This window comes from Oncorhynchus clarkii, chromosome 9 (genome assembly GCF_045791955.1).
Source record: "Oncorhynchus clarkii lewisi isolate Uvic-CL-2024 chromosome 9, UVic_Ocla_1.0, whole genome shotgun sequence".
In the NCBI taxonomy this organism is placed as follows: Eukaryota; Metazoa; Chordata; class Actinopteri; order Salmoniformes; family Salmonidae; genus Oncorhynchus; species Oncorhynchus clarkii.
In genome coordinates, this window is record NC_092155.1 from 1,517,346 (window position 1) to 1,544,511 (window position 27,166).

General features: G+C 43.7%; 1 protein-coding gene across 1 annotated transcript in view; it reads right to left on the reverse strand.

Annotated features, from left to right (window-relative positions):
* The window catches only part of LOC139416998 (uncharacterized), a 48,312-nt gene that overhangs the window by 1,965 nt on the left and 19,181 nt on the right, over positions 1-27,166 (reverse strand). The window contains exons 6-8 of the mRNA XM_071166230.1: positions 11,934-12,179; positions 6,471-6,500; positions 4,888-4,908 (exon numbers count right to left, since the gene is read on the reverse strand). Of these exons, the coding sequence (XP_071022331.1) occupies positions 4,888-4,908; positions 6,471-6,500; positions 11,934-12,179 (297 nt within the window). The remainder of the gene's footprint in view (positions 1-4,887; positions 4,909-6,470; positions 6,501-11,933; positions 12,180-27,166) is intronic.

Here is a 27,166-nt window from a genome sequence, read left to right on the forward strand (position 1 = left end):
TATGTAAACAAAGTGGCATAGTTTGAAGTGGCTAGTGATACATGTATTACATAAGGATACAGTCGATGATATAGAGTACAGTATATACGTATGCATATGAGATGAATAATGTAGGGTAAGTAACATTATATAAGGTAGCATTGTTTAAAGTGGCTAGTGATATATTTACATCATTTCCCATCAATTCCCATTATTAAAGTGGCTGGAGTTGAGTCAGTGTCAGTGTGTTGGCAGCAGCCACTCAGTGTTAGTGGTGGCTGTTTAACAGTCTGATGGCCTTGAGATAGAAGCTGTTTTTCAGTCTCTCGGTCCCAGCTTTGATGCACCTGTACTGACCTCGCCTTCTGGATGATAGCGGGGTGAACAGGCAGTGGCTCGGGTGGTTGATGTCCTTGATGATCTTTATGGCCTTCCTGTGACATCGGGTGGTGTAGGTGTCCTGGAGGGCAGGTAGTTTGCCCCCGGTGATGCGTTGTGCAGACCTCACTACCCTCTGGAGAGCCTTACGGTTGAGGGCGGTGCAGTTGCCATACCAGGCGGTGATACAGCCCGCCAGGATGCTCTCAATTGTGCATCTGTAGAAGTTTGTGAGTGCTTTTGGTGACAAGCCGAATTTCTTCAGCCTCCTGAGGTTGAAGAGGCGCTGCTGCGCCTTCTTCACGATGCTGTCTGTGTGAGTGGACCAATTCAGATTGTCTGTGATGTGTATGCCGAGGAACTTAAAACTTGCTACCCTCTCCACTACTGTTCCATCGATGTGGATAGGGGGGTGTTCCCTCTGCTGTTTCCTGAAGTCCACAATCATCTCCTTAGTTTTGTTGACGTTGAGTGTGAGATTATTTTCCTGACACCACACTCCGAGGGCCCTCACCTCCTCCCTGTAGGCCGTCTCGTCGTTGTTGGTAATCAAGCCTACCACTGTTGTGTCGTCCGCAAACTTGATGATTGAGTTGGAGGCGTGCGTGGCCACGCAGTCGTGGGTGAACAGGGAGTACAGGAGAGGGCTCAGAACGCACCCTTGTGGGGCCCCAGTGTTGAGGATCAGCGGGGAGGAGATGTTGTTGCCTACCCTCACCACCTGGGGGCGGCCCGTCAGGAAGTCCAGTACCCAGTTGCACAGGGCGGGGTCGAGACCCAGGGTCTTGAGCTTGATGACGAGCTTGGAGGGTACTATGGTGTTGAATGCCGAGCTGTAGTCGATGAACAGCATTCTCACATAGGTATTCCTCTTGTCCAGATGGGTTAGGGCAGTGTGCAGTGTGGTTGAGATTGCATCGTCTGTGGACCTATTTGGGCGGTAAGCAAATTGGAGTGGGTCTAGGGTGTCAGGTAGGGTGGAGGTGATATGGTCCTTGACTAGTCTCTCAAAGCACTTCATGATGACGGACGTGAGTGCTACGGGGCGGTAGTCGTTTAGCTCAGTTACCTTAGCTTTCTTGGGAACCGGAACAATGGTGGCCCTCTTGAAGCATGTGGTAACAGCAGACTGGTATAGGGATTGATTGAATATGTCCTTAAACACACCGGCCAGCTGGTCTGCGCATGCTCTGAGGGCGCGGCTGGGGATGCCGTCTGGGCCTGCAGCCTTGCGAGGGTTAACACGTTTAAATGTCTTACTCACCTCGGCTGCAGTGAAGGAGAGACCGCATGTTTTCGTTGCAGGCCGTGTCAGTGGCACTGTATTGTCCTCAAAGCGGGCAAAAACGTTATTTAGTCTGGCTGGGAGCAAGACATCCTGGTCCGTGACTGGGCTGGATTTCTTCCTGTAGTCCGTGATTGACTGTAGACCCTGCCACATGCCTCTTGTGTCTGAGCCGTTGAATTGAGATTCTACTTTGTCTCAGTACTGGCGCTTAGCTTGTTTGATAGCCTTGCGGAGGGAATAGCTGCACTGTTTGTATTCGGTCATGTTACCAGACACCTTGCCCTGATTAAAAGCAGTGGTTCGCGCTTTCAGTTTCACACGAATGCTGCCATCAATCCACGGTTTCTGGTTAGGGAATGTTTTAATCGTTGCTATGGGAACGACATCTTCAACGCACGTTCTAATGAACTCGCACACCGAATCAGCGTATTCGTCAATGTTGTTATCTGACGCAATACGAAACATCTCCCAGTCCACGTGATGGAAGCAGTCTTGGAGTGTGGAGTCAGCTTGGTCGGACCAGCGTTGGACAGACCTCAGCGTGGGAGCCTCTTGTTTTAGTTTCTGTCTGTAGGCAGGGATCAACAAAATGGAGTCGTGGTCAGCTTTTCCGAAAGGGGGGCGGGGCAGGGCCTTATATGCGTCGCGGAAGTTAGAGTAACAATGATCCAAGGTCTTTCCACCCCTGGTTGCGCAATCGATATGCTGATAAAATTTGGGGAGTCTTGTTTTCAGATTAGCCTTGTTAAAATCCCCAGCTACAATGAATGCAGCCTCCGGATAAATCGTTTCCAGTTTGCAGAGAGTTAAATAAAGTTCGTTCAGAGCCATCGATGTGTCTGCTTGGGGGGGGGATATATACGGCTGTGATTATAATCGAAGAGAATTCTCTTGGTAGATAATGCGGTCTACATTTGATTGTGAGGAATTCTAAATCAGGTGAACAGAAGGATTTGAGTTCCTGTATGTTTCTTTCATCACACCATGTCACGTTGGCCATGAGGCATACGCCCCCGCCCCTCTTCTTACCAGAAAGATGTTTGTTTCTGTCAGCGCGATGCGTGGAGAAACCCGTTGGCTGCACCGCTTCGGATAGAGTCTCTCCAGTGAGCCATGTTTCAGTGAAGCAGAGGACGTTACAGTCTCTGATGTCCCTCTGGAATGCTACCCTTGCTCGGATTTCATCAACCTTGTTGTCAAGAGACTGGACATTGGCAAGAAGAATGCTAGGGAGTGGTGCGCGGTGTGCCCGTCTCCGGAGTCTGACCAGAAGACCGCCTCATTTCCCTCTCTTTCGGAGTCGTTTTTTTGGGTCGCTGCATAGGATCCACTCCGTTGTCCTGTTTGTAAGGCAGAACACAGGGTCCGCGTCGCGAAAAACATATTCTTGGTCGTACTGATGGTGAGTTGACGCTGATCTTATATTCAGTAGTTCTTCTCGACTGTATGTAATGAAACCTAAGATGACCTGGGGTACTAATGTAAGAAATAACACGTAAAAAAACAAAAAACTGCATAGTTTCCTAGGAACGCGAAGCGAGGCGGCCATCTCTGTCGGCGCCGGAAGTACACGTTATATACACTGCATGATCAAAAGTATGTGGACACCTGCTCATTGAACATCTCATTCCAAAGTCATGGGCATTAATATGGAGTTGGTCCCCCTTTTCTGCTATAACAGCCTCCACTATTCTGGGAAGGCTTTCCACGAGATGATGGAACATTTCTGTGGGGACTTGCTTCCATTCAGCCACAAGAGTATTAGTGAGGTCTCCCTCTCTCTGTTCTCTCAGAGGACCTGAGCCCTAGGACCATGCCTCAGGACAATCTGGCCTGATTACTCCTTGCTGTCTCCAGTCCACCTGGTTGTGCTGCTGCTCCAGTTTCAACTGTTCTGCCTTAGGCTATGGAAACCTGACCTGTTCACCGGACGTGCTACCTGTCCCAGACCTGCTGGTTTCAAATCTCTAGAGACAGCAGGAGTGGTGGAGATACTCTGAATGATCGGCTATGAAAAGCAAACTGACATTTACTCCTGTTGCACCCTCTACAACCACTGTGATTATTATTATTTGACCATGCTGGTCATCTATGAACATTTGAACATCTTGGCCATGTTCTGTTATAATCTCCACCCGGCACAGCCAGAAGAGGACTGATCACCCCTCAGAGCGTGGTTCCTCTGGTCTACCCAGTACAGTCAGTAAAGGACTGGTCACCCCTCAGATCCTGGTTCCTCTCTACTAAGTACAGCCAGTAGAGGACTGGTCACCCCTCAGAGCCTGGTTCCTCTGGTCTACCCAGTACAGCCAGTAGGGGACTGGTCACCTCTCAGAGCCTGGTTCCTTTCTACCCAGTACAGCCAGTAGAGGACTGGTCACCCCTCATAGGTAAAAAGGGCTTTATAAATACATTTGATTGATCAATTGATGCTGGGAGATTAGGTCTGGCTCGCAGTCGGCGTTCCAATTCATCCCAAAGGTGTTTGATGGGGTTGAGGTCAGGGCTCTGTGCAGGCCAGTCAAGTTCTGTTAAACCCAGATGGTGAAGAGTGATTCATCACTCCTGAGAACGTATTTCCACTAGTCCAGAGTCCAATGGCGGTGAGCTTTACACCACTCCACCCGATGCTTGGCATGGAGCATGGTGATCTTAGTCTTGTGTGCGTCTGCTCGGCCATGGAAACCCATTTCATGAAGCTCCAGACAAACAGTTATTGTGTTGACGTTGCATCCAGAGGCAGTTTGGAACTCTGTAGTGAGTGTTGCAACCGAGGACAGACGAGTTTTACGCCCTTCAACACTTGGCGGTCCCATTCTGTGAGATTATGTGGCCTACCACTAAACGGCTGAGACATTTTTGCTCCTAGATGTTTCCACTCCACAATAACAGCACTTACACCTGACCGGGGGAAGCTCTAGCAGGGCAGAAACTTGACCAACTGACTTGATGGAAAGGTGGCATCCTAAGACGGTGCCAAGTTGAAAGTCACTGAGCTCTTCAGTAAGGCCATTCTACTGCTGATGTTTGTCTATGGAGATTTCATGGCGGTGTGCTTGATTTTACACACCTTTCAGCAACTAGTGTGGCTGAAATAGAATCTACTGATTTAAAGAGTTGTCCACATACTTTTTAATATATAGTGTATTTATTTCTTTAAGGAAAGTGTCTTAAATCACTTTTAAATCACTTAAATCAATGAAATACATGCATGCAGACTTTCATGCAGTTGTGCAACTCACCCCTCTCTCCTCTGACCTCCTCTGTAGATAGAGAAGATAAAACATGATGTATTATGGGTACTAGAACATGAAGACAGACTACATCCTCTCTATTCTGACCTCCTCTGTAGACAGTAGATAAAACATGATGTATTATGGGTACTAGAACATGAAGACAGACTACATCCTCTCTATTCTGACCTCCTCTGTAGACAGTAGATAAAACGTGATGTATTATGGGTACTAGAACATGAAGACAGACTACATAGATAGACAGACAGGTACACAGACAGACACGCTACTTACTCAGCTTTTCTGGTGTAAAAATTAAATAAAGATAGTGATTTATACACTACATGATCATTTCCTTTGATAATGTTGTTAATGTTGATAATCACATGAATATAGAGGCCATCTTGATTTGAAGTGTTTCTGGGGGAGAAATACATTCACTCAACCAAAACAGACAGACAGACAGGAACACAGACAGACAGACAGGTACATAGACAGGAACATAGACAGACAGACAGGAACACAGACAGACAGACAGACAGACAGACAGACAGACAGACATGTACATAGACATGTACATAGACAGACAGGAACATAAACATACAGGAAGATAGACAGACAGGTACATAGACGTGTACATAGACAGACAGACAGGAACACAGACAGACAGGAACATAGACAGACAGGAACATAGACAGACAGTTAGGTACATAGACAGACAGACAGACAGACAGGTACATAGACAGACAGACAGGCAGGTACATAGACAGACAGACAGACAGACAGACAGGTACATAGACAGACAGACAGACAGGAACACAGACAGACAGGAACATAGACAGACAGACAGGAACATAGACAGACAGACAGGTACACAGACAGACAGACACACAGAAAGGTACACAGACAGACAGACAGACATGTACACAGACAGACAGACAGACAGACAGGTACACATACAGACAGACAGACAGGTACACAGACAGACAGACAGACAGACAGGTACACAGACAGACAGACAGACAGGTACACAGACAGACAGACAGGTACACAGACAGACAGACGGACAGACAGCCAGACAGACAGACATGTACACAGACAGACAGACAGACAGACAGACAGACAGACAGACACACACAGACAGACAGACACACACACACACAGACAGACACACACAGACAGACAGAGACAGGAACACAGACAGACAGACAGACAAACATGTACATAGACAGACATACATGTACATAGACAGACAGACAGGTACACAGACAGACAGAGTCAGGAACACAGACAGACAGACATGTACATAGACAGACAGGTACATAGACAGACAGACAGGTACATAGACAGACAGACAGGTACATAGACAGACAGACATGAACATAGACAGGCAGGTACATAGACAGACAGACATGAACATAGACAGGCAGGGACATAGACAGACAGACAGGAACAGACAGACAGGAACATAGACAGACAGACAGGTAGACAGACAGGTACATAGACAGACAGGTACATAGACAGACAGATACACAGACAGACAGGTACACAGACAGACAGACAGACAAAACATGGCTTAATTAATTACTTACGAAGCTTAAATTCTTCATCTTCATCTGAATCTAATAAAAAACAGTCAGTCAGTTAGAAGACACCTAAAACCATCATGTTATTATCTAACCCTGCTGGTACCCCCACAGAGGTACAGTAGACTGACCACTAGAAGTCGACCAATTAATCGGAATGGCCAAGTTTTCATAACAATCGGAAATCGATATTTTTGGACACCGTTTCTTTTTTTTTTTTAATAATATTTATATTTATTCAGATTTTTACCTTGTCAGCTCGGGGATTCAATCTTGCAACCTTACAGTTAACTAGTCCAATGCTCTAACCACCTGCCTCTCATTGCACTCCACGAGGAGACTGCCTGTTACGCGAATGCAGTAGAAGCCAAGGTAAGTTGCTAGCTAGCATTAAACTTTTCTTATAAAAAACAATCAATCATAATCACTAGTTAACTACACATGGTTGATGATATTACGAGGTTAACTAGCTTGTCCTGCGTTGCATATAATTGATGCGGTGCCTGCGTATCGTTGCTCCAATGTGTACCTAACCATTTTTAAGCCTGGGGGATAGGTTTATGACAGTCATAAATACCTCTCCCCCCTTTTTCCTCTCTCTACCCTACTGAGGTTACATTTGAAAAACCCTTGGTTAACATAGAGAATCTGGGAACATCAGAAGGTGGGGGGAAATTAACTATATTCTGGTAATGCGATATGATGTCAGTTCGGTTGTCATCTGAGACATTCTCATCAATGATAAGATGACAAACTCTACAGTGGAAAGTCTACACATCAGAGTTATCGGATTCACATGGAATTGTTTATCAATTTAAATGTTTGAATATGAAATGGTGATTTTAGCTTCTAAAATGTGAGATTTGCGTTTTCATAAGGGCTCTGCTCTGTGTGAAGGGACATGGGCTATAAAACTGTACTTCAAATCTATGATACTCCCCCACTTAACATACTGCTTGACTAGTTGGGCCCAAGCTTGCTGTACAACATTAAAACCCATTCAGTCCGTCTACAAACAGGCTTTTCACAAAATGCTTGAAGGTCAATCAGATTTGTGAACATAATCCTTAGCTGTGTGTTACCGCTTTCCATGTCTATTATCTGTAGCTTGTGAGGTGTGGAAACACTTTGTTGCTTTTATGAATTTTGTCTTGTTGCTTTTTGTCCTATGTTGCTCTGTCTGTATGCTACGTCTGGCTTGTCCTATGTTGCTCTGTCTGTATGCTACGTCTGTATGCTATGTCTGGCTTGTCCTATGTTGCTCTGTCTGTATGCTACGTCTTGCTTGTCCTATGTTGCTCTGTCTGTATGCTACGTCTTGCTTGTCCTATGTTGCTCTGTCTGTATGCTACGTCTTGCTTGTCCTATGTTGCTCTGTCTGTATGCTACGCCTGGCTTGTCCTATGTTGCTCTGTCTGTATGCTACGTCTGGCTTGTTCTATGTTGTTGTGTCTGTATGCTACGTCTGGCTTGTCCTATGTTGCTCTGTCTGTATGCTACGTCTGGCTTGTCCTATGTTGCTCTGTCTGTATGCTACGTCTTGCTTGTCCTATGTTGCTCTGTCTGTATGCTACGTCTGGCTTGTCCTATGTTGCTCTGTCTGTATGCTTTGTCTGGCTTGTTCTATGTTGCTGTGTCTGTATGCTACGTCTGGCTTGTCCTATGTTGCTCTGTCTGTATGCTACGTCTTGCTTGTCCATGTTGCTCTGTCTGTATGCTACGTCTTGCTTGTCCTATGTTGCTGTGTCTGTATGCTACGTCTGGCTTGTCCTATGTTGCTCTGTGTGTGATGGTCTATATTGTAATTGTTTTTAATAATCTGCCCAGGGACTGCGGTTGAAAATTAGCCGGCTGGCTAAAACCAGCACTTTTACTGAAACGTTGATTAATGTGCACCGTCCCTGTAAAAATAAAATAAACTCAAACTCTCCCTTCCTATATAAGCCCTTGATGACAATATAACCTCCTGTTCCGAGGATGTGAGGACGACGGTCCGATGTCAGAATGGTTCAGATAATAACTACAGAACGAAGCCAACATCAGCGTGAGCTTTGGTTGCGAATGGTATGAACTTTGAACTCTTATTCACTACAGAAGTGATACCTCCTAGCCGTTGAGTTAGCAACAGCAGCTGCAAACGAGGGTTAGGAAGGAACAGACAGAGTATTCCGTCTATCACACAACAACGTTACTGCAACGTATCCAAACCCAGCCCCTTTTCTTTTGTGTAACAAGCTGTCATATCTGTTCCGTCCGCTAGGGACGTTTTCCTTTATGATGTAAAGAAATTATAAGTTGTAATCAAGGTATAATTCATTCTTTGTATATGTAATTCTGTGTGATTAGTTAGGTATTCAGTAAATAAATAATTAAACCCAATTTTGTATTGCTGATTCAACTTGTTAGCCAGGGTTCTTGCAGTCGACCAAGAATTTACAACAATTTACAACTTTCAGATGAGACTGAATTAAGGTGACGATTAATATTGACTGCTATTGATATAAAATATTACAAGGTCTTTAAGAGTTTATTCGGAAGATAACAGCTCTATAAATATTATTTTGTGGTACCCGACTCTCTAGTTAATTACATTTACATGATTAATGCTCAATCAGGTGATATTAATTAAGAATACATTATTTTATAGAATAGCATGTCATACCACTTAATCCGGCATAGCCAAAGACACAACCATATTTAGCTAAAAGAAATCCAGGTTAGCAGGCAATATTAACCAGGTGAAATTGTGTCACTTCTCTTGCGTTCATTGTACGCAGAGTCAGGGTATATGCAACAGTTTGGGCCACCTTGCTCTTTGCAAACTAATTTGCCAGAATTTTACATAATTATGACATAACATTGAAGGTTGTACAATGTAACAGGAATATTTAGATTTGGGGATGCCACCCGTTAGATAAAATATGGAATGGTTATTATGTTATAATTAAGTAGATGATTTGATAGCGCAGTCTGACTGAGCGGTGGTAGGCAGCAGCAGTCTCGTGAGCATTTATTCAAACAGCACTTTCATGAGTTTTGCCAGCAGCTCTTCACTCAGCTTCAAGCATTACGCTGTTCAAGCCTATCAACTCCCGAGATTCACCGATGTGAAGTGGATAGCTAGTTAGCTGGGTGCGCGCTAACAGCGTTTCAAACGTCACTCGCTCTGAGAATTGCTCTGCAAGGGCCGAGGCTTTTGTGGAGCGATGGGTAACGCTGCTTCGAGGGTGGCTGTTGTCGATGTGTTCCTCGTTCGAGCCCAGGTAGGAGGGAGGAGAGGGACGGAAGCACTGGCAATACCAAAGTGCCTACTATTGGCACAAAAGTGTTGGAGAAGAAAGTAAATGTGCAATATGTGCCATGTAAAAAAGCCAACATTTAAGTTCCTTGCTCAGAACATGAGAACATATGAAAGTTGGTGGTTCCTTTTAACACGAGACTTCAATATTCCAAGGTAAGAGATTTTAGGTTGTAGTTATTATAGGAATTATAGGACTATTTCCCTCTATACCATTTGTATTTCATTAACCTTTGACTATTGGATGTTCTTATAGGCACTTTAGTATTGCCAGTGTAACAGTATAGCTTCCGTCCCTCTCCTCGCTCCTCCCTGGGCTCAAACCAGCAAAACTTTGTTTTTGCATTATTTAAACCAAATTGTTTCATTATTTATTTTAAGGCTAATTTGATTTTTATTGATGTATTATATTAAGTTAAAATAAGTGTTCATTCAGTATTGTAATTGTCATTATTGTCACAAAAAAAAAAGAAATCGTCCAATTAATCAGCTTTTCTCCAATAATCAGAATCTCTGTGTTGAAAAATCCTAATCGGTCGACCTCTACTGGCCACTCCTCAGAGCCTGGTTCCTCTGGTCTACCCAGTACAGCCAGTAGAGGACTGGTCACCCCTCAGAGCCTGGTTCCTCTCTACCCAGTACAGCCAGTAGAGGACTGGTCACCCCTCAGAGCCTGGTTCCTCTGGTCTACCCAGTACAGCCAGTAGAGGACTGGTCACCCCTCAGAGCCTGGTTCCTCTGGTCTACCCAGTACAGCCAGTAGAGGACTGGTCACCACTCAGAGCCTGGTTCCTCTCTACCCAGAACAGCCAGTAGAGGACTGGTCACTCCTCAGAGCCTGGTTCCTCTCTACCCAGTAGAGGACTGGTTACCCCTCAGAGCCTGGTTCCCCTAGTATACCCAGTAGAACCAGTAGAGGACTGGTCACACCTCAGAGCCTGGTTCCTCTGGTCTACCCAGTACAGCCAGTAGAGGACTGGTCACCCCTCAGAGCCTGGTTCCTCTGGTCTACCCAGTACAGCCAGTAGAGGACTGGTCACCCCTCAGAGCCTGGTTCCTCTGGTCTACCCAGTATAGCCAGTAGAGGACTGGTCACCCCTCAGAGCCTGGTTCCTCTGGTCTACCCAGTACAGCCAGTAGAGGACTGGTCACCCCTCAGAGCCTGGTTAATCTCTACCCAGTACAGCCAGTAGAGGACTGGCCACCCCTCAGAGCCTGGTTCCTCTCGTCTACCCAGTACAGCCAGTGGAGGACTGGTCACCCCTCAGAGCCTGGTTCCTCTCTACCCAGTAGAGGACTGGTCACCCCTCAGAGCCTGGTTCCTCTAGTCTACCCAGTAGAGCCAGTAGAGGACTGGTCACCCCTCAGAGCCTGGTTCCTCTCTACCCATTAGAGGACTGGTCACCCCTCAGAGCCTGGTTCCCCTAGTATACCCAGTAGAACCAGTAGAGGACTGGTCACACCTCAGAGCCTGGTTCCTCTGGTCTACCCAGTACAGCCAGTAGAGGACTGGTCACCCCTCAGAGCCTGGTTCCTCTGGTCTACCCAGTACAGCCAGTAGAGGACTGGTCACCCCTCAGAGCCTGGTTCCTCTGGTCTACCCAGTATAGCCAGTAGAGAACTGGTCACCCCTCAGAGCCTGGTTCCTCTCTACCCAGTAGAGGACTGGTCACCCCTCAGAGCCTGGTTCCTCTAGTCTACCCAGTAGAGCCAGTAGAGGACTGGTCACCCCTCAGAGCCTGGTTCCTCTGGTCTACCCAGAACAGCCAGTATAGGACTGGTCACCCCTCAGAGCCTGGTTCCTCTGGTCTACCCAATACAGCCAGTAGAGAGGTTCTTACCCAGGTGATAGACTAGATAAGGTTTATATTCCAGTGATATGTAACCAAAGGTAGAGAGGTTCTTACCCAGGTGATAGACTAGATAAGGTTTATATTCCAGTGATATGTAACCAGAGGTAGAGAGGTTCTTACCCAGGTGATAGATTTGATAAGGTTTATATTCCAGTGATATGTAACCAGAGGTAGAGAGGTTCTTACCCAGGTGATAGACTAGATAAGGTTTATATTCCAGTGATATGTAACCAGAGGTAGAGAGGTTCTTACCCAGGTGATAGACTAGATAAGGTTTATATTCCAGTGATATGTAACCAGAGGTAGAGAGGTTCTTACACAGGTGTCTGACAATGTCAGGTTCCAGATCCAGTAGAATCCTGTAAAAGTCTGATTTCACCCTTCTTGAGTTTAGAGCCTCGTACAACAGTTTCATCTGGTCCGGTTTGGTGCTGGCAGCACGGATCTTAGAGTACGTCTCAGAACAGATCAAGTGTTTCTGGTGCAGGACATGTGCTATGTGAATCCCCGTGGTAACATTCTGACTGAGGTGAACCCTGTTTCTGTCCACAAACTTGGCCTGACCTAGACAGGAAAGGAAACAGATGTAGAGTTATATACTGTAGAACAAGAGGATATTACTAGTCAGGTTAGATGTAGAGGACATTACTAGTCAGGTTAGATGTAGAGTTATATACTACTTATGCCTCTTTTCCTGTGCCAATTTAAAGTCCTTCACTGTAGAATATTCATTCATATGTTAATTAATAACATTAATATGTTTTCTGGTTTTATTATTGTAATACGTGTTTTTTTTAAAACACAAATTAATATACAGTATAACCATTAAAACCATGAGGTCTGTGATTAACAGTTGACCCATCAGTATTATAGTAATAAACCATGAGGTCTGTGATTAACAGTTGACCCATCAGTGTTATAGAAGGTAACCTGGTATAAATGAATAGAGTCTAATGGACAGTATGTGGGTCATTCCTAGTTATATCCTGATCTAATACAGGACTGGTCTGAAGGTAACCTGGTATAAATGAATAGAGTCTAATGGACAGTATATGGGTCATTCCTAGTTATATCCTGATCTAATACAGGACTGGTCTGAAGGTAACCTGGTATAAATGAATAGAGTCTAATGGACAGTATATGGTTCATTCCTAGTTATATCCTGATCTAATACAGGACTGGTCTGAAGGTAACCTGGTATAAATGAATAGAGTCTAATGGACAATATATGGGTCATTCCTAGTTATATCCTGATCTAATACAGGACTGGTCTGAAGGTAACCTGGTATAAATGAATAGAGTCTAATGGACAGTATATGGGTCATTCCTAGTTATATCCTGATCTAATACAGGACTGGTCTGAAGGTAACCTGGTATAAATGAATAGAGTCTAATGGACAGTATATGGGTCATTCCTAGTTATATCCTGATCTAATACAGGACTGGTCTGAAGGTAACCTGGTATAAATGAATAGAGTCTAATGGACAGTATATGGGTCATTCCTAGTTATATCCTGATCTAATACAGGACTGGTCTGAAGGTAACCTGGTATAAATGAGTAGAGTCTAATGGACAGTATATGGGTCATTCCTAGTTATATCCTGATCTAATACAGGACTGGTCTGAATGTAACCTGGTATAAATGAATAGAGTCTAATGGACAATATATGGGTCATTCCTAGTTATATCCTGATCTAATACAGGACTGGTCTGAAGGTAACCTGGTATAAATGAATAGAGTCTAATGGACAGTATGTGGGTCATTCCTAGTTATATCCTGATCTAATACAGGACTGGTCTGAAGGTAACCTGGTATAAATGAATAGAGTCTAATGGACAGTATATGGGTCATTCCTAGTTATATCCTGATCTAATACAGGACTGGTCTGAAGGTAACCTGGTATAAATGAATAGAGTCTAATGGACAGTATATGGGTCATTCCTAGTTATATCCTGATCTAATACAGGACTGGTCTGAAGGTAACCTGGTATAAATGAATAGAGTCTAATGGACAGTATATGGGTCATTCCTAGTTATATCCTGATCTAATACAGGACTGGTCTGAAGGTAACCTGGTATAAATGAATAGAGTCTAATGGACAGTATATGGTTAATTCCTAGTTATATCCTGATCTAATACAGGACTGGTCTGAAGGTAACCTGGTATAAATGAATAGAGTCTAATGGACAGTATATGGGTCATTCCTAGTTATATCCTGATCTAATACAGGACTGGTCTGAAGGTAACCTGGTATAAATGAATAGAGTCTTATGTCCTGATCTTTCTAATTCAGTGCATTCATAAAGTTACTTTTTCACCCAAAAATTACATTACATAAAATGGATTAAATTATTATTTCTCAATCTACACACACTACCCCATAATGACATCACAATACCCCATAATGACATCACACTACCCCATAATGACATCACAATTGTAACGTCGGGAGTGATGGGTGTGGAGTCAGGCGCAGAGAGCAGAAGTTCACGGAAAAAAACGCTTTAGACTGGCACTAAGAACAGAGGGAACATTTCCCCAGTCAGCTCCATTATTCATTACATTGGTTTAGTTTGAACAGGCAGACTGGCACTAGGAACAGAGGGAACGTTTCCCCAGTCACCTCCATTGTTAGTTACATTGGTTTAGTTTGAACAGGCAGACTGGCACTAAGAACAGAGGGAACGTTTCCCCAGTCAGCTAAATTATTAGTTACATTGGTTTAGTTTGAAGGGGCAGACTGGCACTAAGAACAGAGGGAACTTTTCCCCAGTCAGCTCCATTATTAGTTACATTAGTAGTTACATTGGTTTAGTTTGAACAGGCAGACTGGCACTAGGAACAGAGGGAACGTTTCCCCAGTCAGCTCCATTATTAGTTACATTGGTGTAGTTTGAACAGGCAGACTGGCACTAAGAACAGAGGGAATGTTTCCCCAGTCAGCTCCATTATTAGTTACATTGGTTTAGTTTGAACAGGCAGACTGGCACTAAGAACAGAGGGAACGTTTCCCCAGTCAGCTCCATTATTAGTTACATTGGTTTAGTTTGGTTTAGTTTGAACAGGCAGACTGGCACTAAGAACAGAGGGAACGTTTCCCCAGTCAGCTCCATTATTAGTTACATTGGTTTAGTTTGAACAGGCAGACTGGCACTAAGAACAGAGGGAACGTTTCCCCAGTCAGCTCCATTATTAGTTACATTATTAGTTACATTGGTTTAGTTTGAACAGGCAGACTGGCACTAACAACAGAGGGAATGTTTCCCCAGTCAGCTCCATTATTAGTTACATTGGTTTAGTTTGAACAGGCAGACTGGCACTAAGAACAGAGGGAACGTTTCCCCAGTCAGCTCCATTATTAGTTACATTATTAGTTACATTGGTTTAGTTTGAACAGGCAGACTGGCACTAAGAACTTAGGGAACGTTTCCCCAGTCAGCTTCATTATTAGTTACATTGGTGTAGTTTGAACAGGCAGACTGGCACTAAGAACAGAGGGAACGTTTCCCCAGTCAGCTCCATTATTAGTTACATTGGATTAGGTTGAACAGGCAGACTGGCACTAAGAACAGAGGGAACGTTTCCCCAGTCAGCTCCATTATTAGTTACATTGGTTTAGTTTGAACAGGCAGACTGGCACTAAGAACAGAGGGAACGTTTCCCCAGTCAGCTCCATTATTAGTGACATTGGTTTAGTTTGAACAGGCAGACTGGCACTAAGAACAGAGGGAACGTTTCCCCAGTCAGCTCCATTATTAGTTACATTGGTTTAGTTTGAACAGGCAGACTGGCACTAAGAACAGAGGGAACGTTTCCCCAGTCAGCTCCATTATTAGTTACATTGGTTTAGTTTGAACAGGCAGACTGGCACTAAGAACAGAGGGAACGTTTCCCCAGTCAGCTCCATTATTAGTTACATTGGTTTAGTTTGAACAGGCAGACTGGCACTAAGAACAGAGGGAACGTTTCCCCAGTCAGCTCCATTATTAGTTACATTGGTTTAGTTTGAACAGGCAGACTGGCACTAAGAACAGAGGGAACGTTTCCCCAGTTAGCTCCATTATTAGTTACATTGGTTTAGTTTGAACAGGCAGACTGGCACTAAGAACAAAGGGAACGTTTCCCCAGTCAGCTCCATTATTAGTTACATTGGTTTAGTTTGAACAGGCAGACTGGCACTAAGAACAGAGGGAACGTTTCCCCAGTCAGCTCCATTATTAGTTATATTGGTTTAGTTTGAAGGGGCAGACTGGCACTAAGAACAGAGGGAACTTTTCCCCAGTCAGCTCCATTATTAGTTACATTAGTAGTTACATTGGTTTAGTTTGAACAGGCAGACTGGAACTAGGAACAGAGGGAATGTTTCCCCAGTCAGCTCCATTATTAGTTACATTGGTGTAGTTTGAACAGGCAGACTGGCACTAAGAACAGAGGGAATGTTTCCCCAGTCAGCTCCATTATTAGTTACATTGGTTTAGTTTGAACAGGCAGACTGGCACTAAGAACAGAGGGAACGTTTCCCCAGTCAGCTCCATTATTAGTTACATTGGTTTAGTTTGAACAGGCAGACTGGCACTAAGAACAGAGGGAACGTTTCCCCAGTCAGCTCCATTATTAGTTACATTATTAGTTACATTGGTTTAGTTTGAACAGGCAGACTGGCACTAACAACAGAGGGAATGTTTCCCCAGTCAGCTCCATTATTAGTTACATTGGTTTAGTTTGAACAGGCAGACTGGCACTAAGAACAGAGGGAACGTTTCCCCAGTCAGCTCCATTATTAGTTACATTATTAGTTACATTGGTTTAGTTTGAACAGGCAGACTGGCACTAAGAACTTAGGGAACGTTTCCCCAGTCAGCTTCATTATTAGTTACATTGGTGTAGTTTGAACAGGCAGACTGGCACTAAGAACAGAGGGAACGTTTCCCCAGTCAGCTCCATTATTAGTTACATTGGTTTAGTTTGAACAGGCAGACTGGCACTAAGAACAGAGGGAACGTTTCCCCAGTCAGCTCCATTATTAGTTACATTGGTTTAGTTTGAACAGGCAGACTGGCACTAAGAACAGAGGGAACGTTTCCCCAGTCAGCTCCATTATTAGTTACATTGGTTTAGTTTGAACAGGCAGACTGGCACTAAGAACAGAGGGAACGTTTCCCCAGTCAGCTCCATTATTAGTTACATTGGTTTAGTTTGAACAGGCAGACTGGCACTAAGAACAGAGGGAACGTTTCCCCAGTTAGCTCCATTATTAGTTACATTGGTTTAGTTTGAACAGGCAGACTGGCACTAAGAACAAAGGGAACGTTTCCCCAGTCAGCTCCATTATTAGTTACATTGGTTTAGTTTGAACAGGCAGACTGGCACTAAGAACAGAGGGAACGTTTCCCCAGTCAGCTCCATTATTAGTTATATTGGTTTAGTTTGAAGGGGCAGACTGGCACTAAGAACAGAGGGAACTTTTCCCCAGTCAGCTCCATTATTAGTTACATTAGTAGTTACATTGGTTTAGTTTGAACAGGCAGACTGGAACTAGGAACAGAGGGAACGTTTCCCCAGTCAGCTCCATTATTAGTTACATTGGTGTAGTTTGAACAGGCAGACTGGCACTAAGAACAGAGGGAACGTTTCCCCAGTCAGCTCCATTATTAGTTACATTGGTTTAGTTTGAACAGGCAGACTGGCACTAAGAACAGAGGGAACGTTTCCCCAGTCAGCTCCATTATTAGTTACATTATTAGTTACATTGGTTTAGTTTGAACAGGCAGAATTGCACTAAGAACAGAGGGAATGTTTCCCCAGTCAGCTCCATTATTAGTTACATTGGTTTAGTTTGAACAGGCAGACTGGCACTAAGAACAGAGGGAACGTTTCCCCAGTCAGCTCCATTATTAGTTACATTATTAGTTACATTGGTTTAGTTTGAACAGGCAGACTGGCACTAAGAACAGAGGGAACGTTTCCCCAGTCAGCTCCATTATTAGTTACATTGGTGTAGTTTGAACAGGCAGACTGGCACTAAGAACCGAGGGAACGTTTCCCCAGTCAGCTCCATTATTAGTTACATTGGTTTAGTTTGAACAGGCAGACTGGCACTAAGAACAGAGGGAACGTTTCCCAAGTCAGCTCCATTATTAGTTACATTATTAGTTACATTGGTTAAGGTTGAACAGGCAGAATGGCACTAAGAACAGAGGGAACGTTTCCCTAGTCAGCTCCATTATTAGTTACATTGGTTTAGTTTGAACAGGCAGACTGGCACTAAGAACAGAGGGAACGTTTCCCCAGTCAGCTCCATTATTAGTTACATTGGTTTAGTTTGAACAGGCAGACTGGCACTAAGAACAGAGGGAACGTTTCCCCAGTTAGCTCCATTATTAGTTACATTGGTTTAGTTTGAACAGGCAGACTGGCACTAAGAACAAAGGGAACGTTTCCCCAGTCAGCTCCATTATTAGTTACATTGGTTTAGTTTGAACAGGCAGACTGGCACTAAGAACAGAGGGAACGTTTCCCCAGTCAGCTCCATTATTAGTTATATTGGTTTAGTTTGAACAGGCAGACTGGCACATTATTAGTTACAAGAACAGGCAGACTGGCACTAAGAACGTTTCCCCAGTCAGCTCCATTATTAGTTACATTGGTTTAGTTTGAACAGGCAGACTGGCACTAAGAACAGAGGGAACGTTTCCCCAGTCAGCTCCATTATTAGTTACATTGGTTTAGTTTGAACAGGCAGACTGGCACTAAGAACAGAGAGGAACGAGTCAGCTCCATTATTAGTTACATTATTAGTTACATTGGTTTAGTTTTCACCCATGTTTCCCCAGTCAGCTCCATTATTAGTTACATTGGTTTAGTTTGAACAGGCAGACTGGCACTAAGAACAGAGGGAACGTTTCCCCAGTCAGCTCCATTATTAGTTACATTGGTGTAGTTTGAACAGGCAGACTGGCACTAAGAACAGAGGGAATGTTTCCCCAGTCAGCTCCATTATTAGTTACATTGGTTTAGTTTGAACAGGCAGACTGGCACTAAGAACAGAGGGAACGTTTCCCCAGTCAGCTCCATTATTAGTTACATTGGTTTAGTTTGAACAGGCAGACTGGCACTAAGAACAGAGGGAACGTTTCCCCAGTCAGCTCCATTATTAGTTACATTGGTTTAGTTTGGTTTAGTGAAGGGGCAGACTGGCACTGAAACAGGCAGACTGGCACTAAGAACAGAGGGAACGTTTCCCCAGTCAGCTCCATTATTAGTTACATTGGTTTAGTTTGAACAGGCAGACTGGCACTAAGAACACAGACTGGCACTAAGAACAGGAACGTTTCCCCAGTCAGCTCCATTATTAGTTACATTATTAGTTACATTGGTTTAGTTTGAACAGGCAGAATTGCACTAAGAACAGAGGGAATGTTTCCCCAGTCAGCTCCATTATTAGTTACATTGGTTTAGTTTGAACAGGCAGACTGGCACTAAGAACAGAGGGAACGTTTCCCCAGTCAGCTCCATTATTAGTTACATTATTAGTTACATTGGTTTAGTTTGAACAGGCAGACTGGCACTAAGAACAGAGGGAACGTTTCCCCAGTCAGCTCCATTATTAGTTACATTGGTGTAGTTTGAACAGGCAGACTGGCACTAAGAACCGAGGGAACGTTTCCCCAGTCAGCTCCATTATTAGTTACATTGGTTTAGTTTGAACAGGCAGACTGGCACTAAGAACAGAGGGAACGTTTCCCAAGTCAGCTCCATTATTAGTTACATTATTAGTTACATTGGTTAAGGTTGAACAGGCAGACTGGCACTAAGAACAGAGGGAACGTTTCCCTAGTCAGCTCCATTATTAGTTACATTGGTTTAGTTTGAACAGGCAGACTGGCACTAAGAACAGAGGGAATGTTTCCCCAGTCAGCTCCATTATTAGTTACATTGGTTTAGTTTGAACAGGCAGACTGGCACTAAGAACAGAGGGAACGTTTCCCCAGTCAGCTCCATTATTAGTTACATTGGTTTAGTTTGAACAGGCAGAATGGCACTAAGAACAGAGGGAACATTTCCCCAGTCAGCTCCATTATTAGTTACATTGGTTTAGTTTGGTTTAGTTTGAACAGGCAGACTGGCACTAAGAACAGAGGGAACGTTTCTCCATTCAGCTCCATTATTAGTTACATTGGTTTAGTTTGAACAGGCAGACTGGCACTAAGAACAGAGGGAAAGTTTCCCCAGTCAGCTCCATTATTAGTTACATTGGTTTAGTTTGAACAGGCAGACTGGCACTAAGAACAGAGGGAACGTTTCCCCAGTCAGCTCCTTTATTAGTTACATTGGTTTAGTTTGAACAGGCAGACTGGCACTAAGAACAGAGGGAACGTTTCCCCAGTCAGCTCCATTATTAGTTACATTGGTTTAGTTTGAACAGGCAGACTGGCACTAAGAACAGAGGGAACGTTTCCCCAGTCAGCTCCATTATTAGTTACATTGGTTTAGTTTGAACAGGCAGACTGGCACTAAGAACAGAGGGAACGTTTCCCCAGTCAGCTCCATTATTAGTTACATTAGTTTAGGTTGAACAGGCAGACTGGCACTAAGAACAGAGGGAACGTTTCCCCAGTCAGCTCCATTATTAGTTACATTGGTTTAGTTTGAACAGGCAGACTGGCACTAAGAACAGAGGGAACGTTTCCCCAGTCAGCTCCATTATTAGTTACATTGGTTTAGTTTGAACAGGCAGACTGGCACTAAGAACAGAGGGAACGTTTCCCCAGTCAGCTCCATTATTAGTTACATTGGTTTAGTTTGAACAGGCAGACTGGCAATAAGAACAGAGGGAACGTTTCCCCAGTCAGCTCCATTATTAGTTACATTGGTTTAGTTTGAACAGGCAGACTGGCACTAAGAACAGAGGGAACGTTTCCCCAGTCAGCTCCATTATTAGTTACATTGGTTTAGTTTGAACAGGCAGAATGGCACTAAGAACAGAGGGAACGTTTCCCCAGTCAGCTCCATTATTAGTTACATTGGTTTAGTTTGGTTTAGTTTGAACAGGCAGACTGGCACTAAGAACAGAGGGAACGTTTCCCCAGTCAGCTCCATTATTAGTTGCATTGCTTTAGTTTGAACAGGCAGACTGGCACTAAGAACAGAGGGAACGTTTCCCCAGTCAGCTCCATTATTAGTTACATTATTAGTTACATTGGTTTAGTTTGAACAGGCAGAATTGCACTAAGAACAGAGGGAACATTTCCCCAGTCAGCTCCATTATTAGTTACATTAGTTTAGTTTGGTTTAGTTTGAACAGGCAGACTGGCACTAAGAACAGAGGGAACGTTTCCCCAGTCAGCTCCATTATTAGTTACATTATTAGTTACATTGGTTTAGTTTGAACAGGCAGAATTGCACTAAGAACAGAGGGAACATTTCCCCAGTCAGCTCCATTATTAGTTACATTAGTTTAGTTTGGTTTAGTTTGAACAGGCAGACTGGCACTAAGAACAGAGGGAACGTTTCCCCAGTCAGCTCCATTATTAGTTACATTGGTTTAGTTTGAACAGGCAGACTGGCACTAAGAACAGAGGGAACGTTTCCCCAGTCAGCTCCATTATTAGTTACATTATTAGTTACAATGGTTTAGTTTGAACAGGCAGACTGGCACTAAGAACAGAGGGAATGTTTCCCCAGTCAGCTCCATTATTAGTTACATTGGTTTAGTTTGAACAGGCAGACTGGCACTAAGAACAGAGGGAACGTTTCCCCAGTCAGCTCCATTATTAGTTACATTATTAGTTACATTGGTTTAGTTTGAACAGGCAGACTGGCACTAAGAACAGAGGGAACGTTTCCCCAGTCAGCTCCATTATTAGTTATATTGGTTTAGTTTGAAGGGGCAGACTGGCACTAAGAACAGAGGGAACTTTTCCCCAGTCAGCTCCATTATTAGTTACATTAGTAGTTACATTGGTTTAGTTTGAACAGGCAGACTGGAACTAGGAACAGAGGGAACGTTTCCCCAGTCAGCTCCATTATTAGTTACATTGGTGTAGTTTGAACAGGCAGACTGGCACTAAGAACAGAGGGAATGTTTCCCCAGTCAGCTCCATTATTAGTTACATTGGTTTAGTTTGAACAGGCAGACTGGCACTAAGAACAGAGGGAAAGTTTCCCCAGTCAGCTCCATTATTAGTTACATTGGTTTAGTTTGAACAGGCAGAATGGCACTAAGAACAGAGGGAACATTTCCCCAGTCAGCTCCATTATTAGTTACATTGGTTTAGTTTGGTTTAGTTTGAACAGGCAGACTGGCACTAAGAACAGAGGGAACGTTTCCCCAGTCAGCTCCATTATTAGTTACATTGGTTTAGTTTGAACAGGCAGACTGGCACTAAGAACAGAGGGAACGTTTCCCCAGTCAGCTCCATTATTAGTTACATTATTAGTTACATTGGTTTAGTTTGAACAGGCAGAATTGCACTAAGAACAGAGGGAATGTTTCCCCAGTCAGCTCCATTATTAGTTACATTGGTTTAGTTTGAACAGGCAGACTGGCACTAAGAACAGAGGGAACGTTTCCCCAGTCAGCTCCATTATTAGTTACATTATTAGTTACATTGGTTTAGTTTGAACAGGCAGACTGGCACTAAGAACAGAGGGAACGTTTCCCCAGTCAGCTCCATTATTAGTTACATTGGTGTAGTTTGAACAGGCAGACTGGCACTAAGAACCGAGGGAACGTTTCCCCAGTCAGCTCCATTATTAGTTACATTGGTTTAGTTTGAACAGGCAGACTGGCACTAAGAACAGAGGGAACGTTTCCCAAGTCAGCTCCATTATTAGTTACATTATTAGTTACATTGGTTAAGGTTGAACAGGCAGACTGGCACTAAGAACAGAGGGAACGTTTCCCTAGTCAGCTCCATTATTAGTTACATTGGTTTAGTTTGAACAGGCAGACTGGCACTAAGAACAGAGGGAATGTTTCCCCAGTCAGCTCCATTATTAGTTACATTGGTTTAGTTTGAACAGGCAGACTGGCACTAAGAACAGAGGGAACGTTTCCCCAGTCAGCTCCATTATTAGTTACATTGGTTTAGTTTGAACAGGCAGAATGGCACTAAGAACAGAGGGAACATTTCCCCAGTCAGCTCCATTATTAGTTACATTGGTTTAGTTTGGTTTAGTTTGAACAGGCAGACTGGCACTAAGAACAGAGGGAACGTTTCTCCAGTCAGCTCCATTATTAGTTACATTGGTTTAGTTTGAACAGGCAGACTGGCACTAAGAACAGAGGGAAAGTTTCCCCAGTCAGCTCCATTATTAGTTACATTGGTTTAGTTTGAACAGGCAGACTGGCACTAAGAACAGAGGGAACGTTTCCCCAGTCAGCTCCTTTATTAGTTACATTGGTTTAGTTTGAACAGGCAGACTGGCACTAAGAACAGAGGGAACGTTTCCCCAGTCAGCTCCATTATTAGTTACATTGGTTTAGTTTGAACAGGCAGACTGGCACTAAGAACAGAGGGAACGTTTCCCCAGTCAGCTCCATTATTAGTTACATTGGTTTAGTTTGAACAGGCAGACTGGCACTAAGAACAGAGGGAACGTTTCCCCAGTCAGCTCCATTATTAGTTACATTAGTTTAGGTTGAACAGGCAGACTGGCACTAAGAACAGAGGGAACGTTTCCCCAGTCAGCTCCATTATTAGTTACATTGGTTTAGTTTGAACAGGCAGACTGGCACTAAGAACAGAGGGAACGTTTCCCCAGTCAGCTCCATTATTAGTTACATTGGTTTAGTTTGAACAGGCAGACTGGCACTAAGAACAGAGGGAACGTTTCCCCAGTCAGCTCCATTATTAGTTACATTGGTTTAGTTTGAACAGGCAGACTGGCAATAAGAACAGAGGGAACGTTTCCCCAGTCAGCTCCATTATTAGTTACATTGGTTTAGTTTGAACAGGCAGACTGGCACTAAGAACAGAGGGAACGTTTCCCCAGTCAGCTCCATTATTAGTTACATTGGTTTAGTTTGAACAGGCAGAATGGCACTAAGAACAGAGGGAACGTTTCCCCAGTCAGCTCCATTATTAGTTACATTGGTTTAGTTTGGTTTAGTTTGAACAGGCAGACTGGCACTAAGAACAGAGGGAACGTTTCCCCAGTCAGCTCCATTATTAGTTGCATTGCTTTAGTTTGAACAGGCAGACTGGCACTAAGAACAGAGGGAACGTTTCCCCAGTCAGCTCCATTATTAGTTACATTATTAGTTACATTGGTTTAGTTTGAACAGGCAGAATTGCACTAAGAACAGAGGGAACATTTCCCCAGTCAGCTCCATTATTAGTTACATTAGTTTAGTTTGGTTTAGTTTGAACAGGCAGACTGGCACTAAGAACAGAGGGAACGTTTCCCCAGTCAGCTCCATTATTAGTTACATTATTAGTTACATTGGTTTAGTTTGAACAGGCAGAATTGCACTAAGAACAGAGGGAACATTTCCCCAGTCAGCTCCATTATTAGTTACATTAGTTTAGTTTGGTTTAGTTTGAACAGGCAGACTGGCACTAAGAACAGAGGGAACGTTTCCCCAGTCAGCTCCATTATTAGTTACATTGGTTTAGTTTGAACAGGCAGACTGGCACTAAGAACAGAGGGAACGTTTCCCCAGTCAGCTCCATTATTAGTTACATTATTAGTTACAATGGTTTAGTTTGAACAGGCAGACTGGCACTAAGAACAGAGGGAATGTTTCCCCAGTCAGCTCCATTATTAGTTACATTGGTTTAGTTTGAACAGGCAGACTGGCACTAAGAACAGAGGGAACGTTTCCCCAGTCAGCTCCATTATTAGTTACATTATTAGTTACATTGGTTTAGTTTGAACAGGCAGACTGGCACTAAGAACAGAGGGAACGTTTCCCCAGTCAGCTCCATTATTAGTTACATTGGTGTAGTTTGAACAGGCAGACTGGCACTAAGAACAGAGGGAACGTTTCCCCAGTCAGCTCCATTATTAGTTACATTGGTTTAGGTTGAACCGGCAGACTGGCACTAAGAACAGAGTGAACGTTTCCCCAGTCAGCTCCATTATTAGTTACATTGGTTTAGTTTGAACAGGCAGACTGGCACTAAGAACAGAGGGAACGTTTCCCCAGTCAGCTCCATTATTAGTTACATTGGTTTAGTTTGAACAGGCAGACTGGCACTAAGAACAGAGGGAACGTTTCCCCAGTCAGCTCCATTATTAGTTACATTGGTTTAGTTTGAACAGGCAGACTGGCACTAAGAACAGAGGGAACGTTTCCCCAGTCAGCTCCATTATTAGTTACATTGGTTTAGTTTGAACAGGCAGACTGGCACTAAGAACAGAGGGAACGTTTCCCCAGTCAGCTCCATTATTAGTTACATTGGTTTAGTTTGAACAGGCAGACTGGCACTAAGAACAGAGGGAACGTTTCCCCAGTCAGCTCCATTATTATTTACATTGGTTTAGTTTGAACAGGCAGACTGGCACTAAGAACAGAGGGAACGTTTCCCCAGTCAGCTCCATTATTAGTTACATTGGTTTAGTTTGAACAGGCAGACTGGCACTAAGAACAGAGGGAACGTTTCCCCAGTCAGCTCCATTATTAGTTACATTGGTTTAGTTTGAACAGGCAGACTGGCACTAAGAACAGAGGGAACGTTTCCCCAGTCAGCTCCATTATTATTTACATTGGTTTAGTTTGAACAGGCAGACTGGCACTAAGCACAGAGGGAACGTTTCCCCAGGCAGCTCCATTATTAGTTACATTATTAGTTACATTGGTTTAGTTTGAACAGGCAGACTGGCACTAAGAACAGAGGGAACGTTTCCCCAGTCAGCTCCATTATTAGTTACATTGGTTTAGTTTGAACAGGCAGACCGGCACTAAGAACAGAGGGAACGTTTCCCCAGTCAGCTCCATTATTAGTTACATTGGTTTAGTTTGAACAGGCAGACTGGCACTAAGAACCGAGGGAACGTTTCCCCAGTCAGCTCCATTATTAGTTACATTGGTTTAGTTTGAACAGGCAGACTGGCACTAAGAACAGAGGGAACGTTTCCCCAGTCAGCTCCATTATTAGTTACATTATTAGTTACATTGGTTAAGGTTGAACAGGCAGACTGGCACTAAGAACAGAGGGAACGTTTCCCTAGTCAGCTCCATTATTAGTTACATTGGTTTAGTTTGAAGAGGCAGACTGGCACTAAGAACAGAGGGAATGTTTCCCCAGTCAGCTCCATTATTAGTTACATTGGTTTAGTTTGAACAGGCAGACTGGCACTAAGAACAGAGGGAACGTTTCCCCAGTCAGCTCCATTATTAGTTACATTGGTTTAGTTTGAACAGGCAGAATGGCACTAAGAACAGAGGGAACATTTCCCCAGTCAGCTCCATTATTAGTTACATTGGTTTAGTTTGGTTTAGTTTGAACAGGCAGACTGGCACTAAGAACAGAGGGAACGTTTCCCCAGTCAGCTCCATTATTAGTTACATTGGTTTAGTTTGAACAGGCAGACTGGCACTAAGAACAGAGGGAAAGTTTCCCCAGTCAGCTTCATTATTAGTTACATTGGTTTAGTTTGAACAGGCAGACTGGCACTAAGAACAGAGGGAACGTTTCCCCAGTCAGCTCCATTATTAGTTACATTGGTTTAGTTTGAACAGGCAGACTGGCACTAAGAACAGAGGGAACGTTTCCCCAGTCAGCTCCATTATTAGTTACATTGGTTTAGTTTGAACAGGCAGACTGGCACTAAGAACAGAGGGAACGTTTCCCCAGTCAGCTCCATTATTAGTTACATTGGTTTAGTTTGAACAGGCAGACTGGCACTAAGAACAGAGGGAACGTTTCCCCAGTCAGCTCCATTATTAGTTACATTGGTTTAGTTTGAACAGGCAGACTGGCACTAAGAACAGAGGGAACGTTTCCCCAGTCAGCTCCATTATTAGTTACATTGGTTTAGGTTGAACAGGCAGACTGGCACTAAGAACAGAGGGAACGTTTCCCCAGTCAGCTCCATTATTAGTTACATTGGTTTAGTTTGAACAGGCAGACTGGCACTAAGAACAGAGGGAACGTTTCCCCAGTCAGCTCCATTATTAGTTACATTGGTTTAGTTTGAACAGGCAGACTGGCACTAAGAACAGAGGGAACGTTTCCCCAGTCAGCTCCATTATTAGTTACATTGGTTTAGTTTGAACAGGCAGACTGGCACTAAGAACAGAGGGAACGTTTCCCCAGTCAGCTCCATTATTAGTTACATTATTAGTTACAATGGTTTAGTTTGAACAGGCAGACTGGCACTAAGAACAGAGGGAATGTTTCCCCAGTCAGCTCCATTATTAGTTACATTGGTTTAGTTTGAACAGGCAGACTGGCACTAAGAACAGAGGGAACGTTTCCCCAGTCAGCTCCATTATTAGTTACATTATTAGTTACATTGGTTTAGTTTGAACAGGCAGACTGGCACTAAGAACAGAGGGAACGTTTCCCCAGTCAGCTCCATTATTAGTTACATTGGTG